The 9055-nt window shown below is 35.9% G+C and overlaps 1 protein-coding gene across 2 annotated transcripts; it reads left to right on the top strand.

Moving 5' to 3' along the window:
* The first annotated feature begins 2497 nt into the window (after nt 1-2497).
* Nucleotides 2498-8289, top strand: LOC117105053 (GDP-L-fucose synthase-like). 2 transcript variants are annotated; one of them, XM_033246061.1, is made up of 8 exons: nt 2498-2628; nt 3613-3775; nt 4901-5015; nt 5327-5529; nt 5754-5887; nt 6134-6345; nt 6530-6629; nt 7202-8289. In XM_033246061.1, the coding sequence occupies exons 1-8, from the start codon at nt 2529-2531 to the stop codon at nt 7255-7257; spliced, it is 1083 nt and encodes a 360-aa protein (XP_033101952.1). In that variant the 5' UTR covers nt 2498-2528; the 3' UTR covers nt 7258-8289. The 2 variants fall into 2 exon arrangements, with proteins under 2 accessions (XP_033101952.1, XP_033101953.1); XM_033246062.1 differs by having other exon boundaries at nt 2544-2669.
* The last annotated feature ends 766 nt before the right edge of the window (nt 8290-9055 follow it).

The following is a 9055-nucleotide window of genomic DNA, read 5'->3' as shown; positions in this document are numbered from 1 at the left end:
CATGTGCCTACGAACACATCTTTAGCTCTGTTTTTTTACTGTTGTTTACATTTTCACTCAGATATTCCGGTTTAATGCCATTGTATGAAATTACTCAAAACAATTTTAGAGCACAGTCTCCAGTGTGAAAACGTAGGCCTGAACAACAACACAGCAATGGATACCGCAATTAAATCTAACACTATGAAGACATATAGGCTTGTACAACTACAGTATGGTACACTCTCTACTTACCTATATGTATATTTTCTTACTTAGAAGAAACACCATTCCAAAATTCAATATTTCAGAAGATGTTTTTGCGACAGTAGTTCACATACACGCGTGCTTCAACCGTAATTTGGATATTATGAGACAGGTGCACATCAACCAAGTATCTGAAGGAAAATTGCTGCCAAGGACAGTAGTTCCCTACCAGCCTAACCTACAAATTATTAGTTCAGCGCTCACCCCTTATTAGCGTCCACCCTCGAATTGGTCTAGTACTGGGGCCGAAACGGTATCCGACCAGTAAAAATCCAGTTTGCCGAAAACCTATGATTGCCGAATTAATGGCCTCTTGCCTAAACCCAGTTTGCCGAATCCAGTTCACCGAAATAATGACAACCCAGTTTGCCGAATCATTTGCCGTCATCTACGTACAAAAGTACAGCATACTGTGCTTTTGAAAACGTGATGGGTGGATCAGGGAGCCATATTTACATTCCCCTATTTGTATCCGTGTAAACGCTCCGCTTTGAATAAACTCCCCTTCTAGAGCCTCATTTCAAAACACCCCGTGCCGTAAATTTTTTCCTCGAATAAACTCCCCCTTGACTGTAAACAGATCTAATGGAAACATTATTCCCAACACTTTCTACTAATGTTTTACTGCAATAGAATTACATTTTAATTACAGTGGAATTATGGGGCGATTGAGTATATAGGCCTAAAAAGTACGTATCCATTTTACACACAAAAAAAAAATAAATGCCTGCCTCGAATAAACACCTCCAGTGAATAAACTTACCCTCAAAAACCATTCTCAACAATTAACGCCTCAGGGCGTTTATTCGACGAAATCGCCCGGGACCAAAACTGATAATTAATTTTCTTTTCTTCTTTGAGAGTGGAAAAGAACAATTTCCAATTATGAATGAATAAATAGATATTTTTGTCCATGTCCTTACTTCCCGCTGGCTCCACCAGTTCGTACAGACGCGGTAAAAGAGTGCTCCATCACGAATGTGTTGTTTCACTGCTTTTGACTGACTTTCGGCAAACTGGGTTTCGGCAAAATGGGATTTCGGCAAAGTGGACTAGGCAATCTGTGATTCGGCAAACTGGATTTCGACAATATGGCGTAGATCCGAAGAAACCTCACCACCAGGCCCTCCCACAGCCCAAATCGGACTTAATGCTCAGTGACGGCGCCATAGGCTTCCAGATATGAAGATCAATTTCTCGACAATCCATGCCAGGAAATTTCACCCTGAGTCTGTAAAAGTATAGTGTTCGCTAGGAAAACACTGATGTTTTCCGACTTCAAATATAAAACCTTTTTTTCAGGAAGTGCCCATGGCATTTTCTTCTTCCTGATTTGAGTAGACATACATTAGGCCTACATTATATAATACACAAAGGAAAACAATGGAAAGTTCACTCATAAATACTGGGACGGTGTCCGGAATGGGTAGTTTTTACCATGTAGTTTAGTCACTTTTGAATGTATAATTATTATTTTATAAATAAATTAGAAATACCGGGGTGACTTGTGAGGGGATAATTTTACCTGCGTTTACTGTATCTAATATGTATCTAATATAGGCCTATTGTTTACAGTTTACTACTACATTTTCCACTCTGAGCCGATCCTTACAATGCTATTTCAATGCAAATATCAGGGGCGGATCCAGAGATGTCCAAAAGGGGGGGCCGAAAGGGGGGCCGAAATTTGGGCCGATCGAGACAACAATGTCCTAGGGGGTCCGGGGGCATGCCCCCGCGAAATTTTTGTGTTCTAGACGCCCGAAAATAACATTTGAGGCGTTGTGGGCTATCATTTTTTTCTTTTTCTTTCTTTTTTCCTTTTTTTTTCTCTTTTCTTTACCTTCCGAAAGGGGGGCCGGGGCCGGGCCGCCCCCCCCCCTAAATCCGCCCCTGAATATTATGTTTGCAAATGGCTATAAAAGGATACAAAACAACAGCTCTACCTCCTATACTACCGAGGAGATAATGAACCATTCCGCTAAGCCCCAACATATTGTGCCAATAAAAAATAACAACAAACCTAGATTTCAAACAAATGACAGTTGATTTTCGTGTAATTTTTAAATTTTAAATAAATATTATGTACCCAATGTTGTCTTCAAATCGGATTAAAATCTGGCCGAATTTTGGCCGATATCGAAAAAAAAGTTTGGCCAAATTTGGTTGTGAGATGGCGTGTGTTTGGCCTTGATCTGTATATAGGAACTCTACTTGAAGCTTGTCGACTACACTCTGGCAACCCTGGTCACACGATCTACAGTAATTTGACGTACACACGCATGCGTAAAAGGCACCCGATTATTCCACCAAAAGGGACATCCCCGCCCATTGCATGTGGCAGGTCGACGAGATACAATAGATTGTACTTGGTCCGGAGTTGTGAGTGTAGCATTTATATCATTAATCAGAAACTATCAATTGTAATTAAACAATTTTCATTTTCAAATGTAAATAATAAAAATAGGCCCTATTTAAACCTAGTCCTAGCCTATACTTTTTTGTAGACCGAGACCTAGGCCTAGGCTTAGCTAGGGCTAGGCCTAGTTATGTCTGTAGACCAGAGAGTTGAGTAGGCTAGCTCGGTCCGTTACTCAAGGACACAAGTGAAATGCACAGTGAAGGATTGAAACCGATTTCGAGGTTGGGAAACCAAACCATTTCCACTATTCTATTCTAAGTTCTGGTGCTCATCATCGCCTGTTTGGCATCTGCAAGAGTGTGTGCTTCTGTCAACAGTGCATCACCAAGTGCTCATTTTAGTCATTTTTAGCACCAAACCTCAAAAGTATGCATTCACAGGACTAATTATTATGATTATAAAAATCAATAATCTGTTTCATTACAAATGTACAAGCGTCGGTAGAATGAGCCGTTTTAAAAGCAAATTAATTATCATAGAACAAAGATATTCACCTGCGAAATCAATATGTAACCTTTAAAAAGTATGGGCTAATGCTATATGATATAAATTATATTTGAGAAGCGTATTTCCTGATTTAGGCACAATAGTCACATCGGCAGCTTTCTCAGGCATATTATATGATTACATATTAAGTTAGAACCCGGAATCTGTAAAGTTAATAATTATGTAGGGTTCTACCAATGAAAGTTTTACTACTTTATATCATTCTGAAGTAATAATGCAATGTGGATCAAAATATTATTAAACTTTACTAAAACCACCTTCCTTTATCAAGAATCAAGAATACTTTATTTTCATCAAACAAATAAGGGAACAATGAAATTTGTTTTGCTGGTTGAATCGAAACATGGCAAGAAGTATGCATAATAAATGTAAACCAGGTGAAGTTTTTTAAAGATTTGCCAAGTAGCATTTAAAATTCATTGTTTATATAATTCCAGGGTTCAAAATGGCAGATGTTGAGAAGAAGTTAAAAGATACCAAGACTATCCTTGTTACTGGAGGCACTGGATTGGTTGGCATGGCAATCAAAGAAATGGCTGATCTTGATAAACGTCCGGATGAAAACTGGGTCTTTGTATCCTCAAAGGATGCTGATCTCACGTACGTAGAATACATTTTCTCAATGGAATTTCAAAGGTTTATTAAATTAAATTGTTGATAAGTTTGTAGCAACTCTTATAACAGCCTTAGTAATTATAAGAATGATTAACTGTGTTGTTTTAGTGTACTTTTTCCATAGAGCTATTAAACAACTAGAGTGCTGACAAGATGGCGAAGCAATGCAGAGTTATGTATGTGTACCATCCAAGATGGCTGCCATAGGAAAGCGCCACCTTCAGGCTTACTATACATATTATTAGCATAAATAAGCCCTCTGACTGACTATTATTTCATTATTGATAATTAGTATTGATAATAACAAATTATTAAACTATCGTAGCCAAAAAGAGGCCAAGTAGAGCATCTTATTAAAAAATAATACAAAATTAAAATCGTGTACATTACACCCATACACCGCAACGCTCGAGTTTCAAACATACGGATAACTAGCTGTACTGAACTTTCTGTGTAAATTGAGGGCGCCATTGAAAATGATAGTGCTTAGGCGAAATTTGATTGGCTGAATCTATGGCAGCCATCTTGGATGGTACACACACACACAGCTCTGCGTATTTCGAACATCAAATACATTGCTGTTAGTGCTCTAGTATTCTTATTATATCTCAATGACTTTTTCTAAATTTCATGGTAGGTCTGGACCCTCCACCCTTACAAGCCCCTTTCCCTTCCTCCTTTTCAAATTCCTGAATCCAGCTACTGCATATGACAAGAAATTATATCTGAAATTGAGTCTAAATGTTGGTGGTGGTAATGGTGGTGATTATAGTGTCACTGGTAGTAATGGTAGAACAATTTTTAATGGCATTTTAAATGATGACAGTGCATGTAAAAATGACCTGTGAAAAAAATAGGTTATTTACGGTGGTAGAATTGATCCTGATGGTAGGGTTAGAGGTGATGATGTTGGTATGCTGACAAGGCCAATAAAACAATATTATCCAAGCCTGTCTGATGCAAAATGCATGGGTGTATGAATGTCCATCATGAACGCTATTAGGCCTTGAGTAGAAATAATATTTCCAACAGACCTTTGATTTGTAAATTTTTTTGCTTGAGCAAAACAAACATATTGGCCTAATGATAATCTGCTTGTTTTTCCTGCAGCTCTGAGGCAGAAACGTCTGCTCTGTTTGAAAAGTACAAGCCGACTCACGTTATCCACCTTGCCGCCATGGTTGGAGGATTGTTCCGCAACCTGAAGTACAATTTAGACTTCTGGGTAAGTTGAAACCAAAATGCTACATTGCATATTTTTGTTCACCTAATTGTTATTTTTAATGATACAGTAATTGAAGGTTTTAACCCAATCAAATACAAGAAAATTAAATATTGAATAAAAATAAAATTGTTTATTTCAACACAGATACTTTGGTATTTAAATATACTTACTGTACTTTATGAAAATAATTGTTATAATCTATGTTAACAGAGATCTGTTGCTTGGTACTTCAGTCACATATTTAATGAGGTAAAGGTAAGTGTATGGTATTAGTAAGGTATACAATTAAAACAATTTCTTTCTTTTACTAGAGGATAAATATCAAGATAAATGACAATGTTCTACACAATGCTTATAAACATAATGTAAGCAAGGTAGTGTCATGTCTATCGACATGCATATTCCCGGATAAGACAACCTACCCTATCGACGAGACGATGATCCATAACGGACCACCGCATGATTCAAACTTCGGCTATGCGTTTGCCAAACGAATGATTGATGTACAAAACAAGTTAGTTTGTATAATAAAAGTTAATATTTTTATCAAACGGTTTTTTTTACTAATGCAATTAATTTAAGATGATGCTGATGATTTGGAAATCTTAATGCTCTATAATCAAATTTGATGAAATGTATTCATATTATTTCTAAAATTTAATTTAATATATTATTTAATTAAATTAAAAGTTGTTGATTTCCTCTATTTTATTTTAATTTCCTCATTTTTCTTTCCAGAGCTTATCATTCGCAGCATGGCTGCACGTTTACCTCAGTCATTCCTACCAATGTCTTTGGTCCATATGACAACTTTAATTTGCAAGACGGTCATGTGATTCCCGGACTAATTCATAAAATATATCGAGCGAAAGGCAGGTTCATGCGTTTTCATATTTTATTTAATTCTCATTTATTTTTAGATTTAAGTTTCTTTTTTAATACATAATGTTTTTGAATATATTCAAATCAACTTTATTGTTCAAAATCATATATATATGCACACACACATATATATATTTATATTATATTATTATTATACTAAAACCACCACCTTTTAGCAGTATATTATACATATTTTTTATTCCCTTTGTAATCATTATATGTATATTTTTATATAGAGGATGATACAGAGTTTACTATATGGGGTACAGGGTCACCTCGTCGACAGTTCATTTACTCCAAAGATCTAGCTCGTTTATTCATTTGGGTTCTTCGTGAGTATGATGATATCAGTCCCATAATCTTGTCTGTTGGCGAAGAGGATGAAGTATCGATTAAAGAAGTTGCTGACATGATCATTGAGGCCTGTGAGTTCAGGGGCAAAGTAATCGTATCCTTTATTTAAGTTTTACATTTCAAGTTTATGGATGATGAAGTTTGGGCGTTGATTGCAAGTACAGAAGCAGTGCAACCAGCTGACCTGCCATTTTTCAATTGTTTACAGTGTTGCCATGTGACTTCACAGTACATTTATTAAGTATTTAATTTTTTTTCTTAACAAAGTTTGATTACAGCTGGACACAAGTAAATCCGACGGTCAATTCAAGAAGACAGCAAGCAATGCCAAACTGAAAAACCTTCAACCAGACTTCAAATTCACACCTATTGAACAAGGTATGCATAATTCAAGTAACCTTTCCTTCCTATCCTGTTTATAACATTATTTCTATGGTATTGTTATTACCAGTAGTGTCAATAGTGGATGGGCCAGACCACTAGGGTGAAAGAAGAGACTGCTGAAAACTTAATTCATTTTGGACTACTGTATATAATTGTGTAAATCTGAAGACCTTATAGTACTCAACTTGTTACCCGCCGTAAAGTTTCATCCAAACTAGTGATCCGTGTGTCTTATTAAAATACCCAATTATTCATCGACAATAATGCAAATGATGAGAGCAGTTTCACTACTGATGAACTTATGATAATCAAAGATGATGACAATATTGATGTTTATAAACGAATAAGCTTTATATTGTGACTAAGGAAAAATGAAGAATTGCCAACTATATGTGATTTGATATATAATTTACTTGACTGATATGGTGATTATATGATCACTTTGTTTAAAAATGATATGAAACTAATTTATTTTTTTTTGCATGAAATAAAAACACTGGTTGCACTTTATAGACTAACTTCAAAGTGCTACAGTGTTTATACTATATACATCTTTTTTCTTGCAGCAATTAAGGAGACAGTAACTTGGTTCATGGAAAATTATGAGACAGCGAGGAAGTAGAATTTGGCAGCAGATATGCACACATGGATGTATCTTGAAGTAAATTACACTGCGCATAACAGAACTACCAATTATAACTACCAGTGAACACAGAATGTATAGTGCAACTCGTTTGGCACCAAACAAGACAAGATATGGCCTGCTCTTGTGAAGGCCACAGGAGCACAACCCTGTGCCACTTGACCCAGAGAGAGAACAAGCATAGAAGTAACTTGACAGCACCTTCTGCTGATATGGTAGTTGCACACATTAACTTGTCACTAGCTGTCAGTGGATATATTTATTACAAGACGTAAATTATGCTATGCACAACAGAACTTCAAATTACATTATAGAAAGCTTGGGGTGTTTACATTTTGGTTAATACATTAGATGAGGACTGTACTCTGGTGCTGGTGGTTGGTTGGTTCCAAATAGAACAAGACATATTTATAATTATGAATACAATTGGTTTGGCGGGCATCTTCTCGTGACAGGTAGGATAGGTCTTGGCAAAAATCAGTGCAACCTCTTGGTTTATACATACCATACCTCCATGGGCATACAAAACTTGAATTATTTCAACACATTCCAGTAATATGAATCTATTTTAGTATATTTATTAAGATTTAACTTTCTAGTCATGGTATCAAGGTAACTATTTAATATTTAAGTCAGTTTACATGACTGCAAGTTGGAAATACTTTTTCTGTACTTGTGTTTATTTATTTAAAGGTGTTAATGATATTCTGATTTTTAATAATATATATAATTGTAACATGTTTCAGATTTTTTCCTCATGAAAGAAAGCAGAATTTAGAATTTTGATGTGTATTACCATTATTATAGCAAAACCAGGCTTACTCACTAAATGCAGATGTGTTTAAAACAGAGAAATTACACATATAAAGATAGTAACATCAAAGTCATACCTTTCATTTATTTGCAACACATTATTTATATTCATTACAGCAAATTATATTGAATAGTGATTTAATTTGTCAATTCATGTGAATCTGAATAAAGAGAGTTTTGCATCCAGTGCACACATAAGTCGGCTGTTTGTAGTTTGATGTTCCCGCCGTCGGACAGACCTGGATCCCCCGTAAAATAACATTATTGTGATTGCCAATCCCTAATATTGTGGTCTAAAAGTACAATTTGGACCATACGAAGACATAAAAACTTTTTTATTCTGGGACTCGGACCGAGGCTCTAGCCAACCCCTTGGTTCTGAACTCTGTCGGACATGTCAGACCTTCTCAGCAATTTCTTGGGCCACCGCTGCATGCACCCCCTGTCATTTTTTCAGTTACCTATGTAATCCAACATCAAGGACCTGTTCTTGTACAGCATCCCAAGCACTCTGGCAGTTGGTGTAGGAGACTGGGATTGTAGATTGGAATGTTGCGATTGTATAAGCAAATTCATGGTTTGAATTGCGCATGCACGTGTCCCGTGGCATCTAAGGTCAATCGACATAAGCCTATGTTGTGTATGGTGTTTAAGTCAACTGATACGAGCATGCACAGTTCTAACTACGAATTGGCTTATTGTGAGGGAAGAACAAGTCAAAGCTGAACTATTCTAAGTAATAAAAATAAATAATAATAATGAAAATGATAATTAGTAATTGACAACTTTGATTTGATTTGATTTATTAGGTATTACTTGACATAACAATACAAGAGAAAAAAAAACAAAAGAGCACCAGGATTACCAATTAAGCCGACGATAGTCATGCCCATTTTCAATGGGGTCCTTATAAAACCAATACAATAAGACACAAAAAAGACACAGATTTTCAAAATTACAAAAT

This window comes from Anneissia japonica, unplaced genomic scaffold, assembly GCF_011630105.1.
Source record: "Anneissia japonica isolate Jap-2015-1 unplaced genomic scaffold, ASM1163010v1 scaffold287834_len5846547_cov211, whole genome shotgun sequence".
Taxonomy (NCBI): Eukaryota; Metazoa; Echinodermata; class Crinoidea; order Comatulida; family Comatulidae; genus Anneissia; species Anneissia japonica.
This window is presented reverse-complemented; position numbering and strand designations above follow the sequence as displayed.

Coding starts and splice junctions, on each gene's coding strand:
- LOC117105053 (XM_033246061.1), top strand. CDS start 2,529: ATGCGTAAAAGGCACCCGATTATTCCACCAAAAGGGACATCCCCGCCC. Junction 2,629..3,612: donor ATTGTACTTGGTCCGGAGTT/GTGAGTGTAGCA, acceptor ATATAATTCCAG/GGTTCAAAATGGCAGATGTT. Junction 5,016..5,326: donor AGTACAATTTAGACTTCTGG/GTAAGTTGAAAC, acceptor TTCTTTTACTAG/AGGATAAATATCAAGATAAA.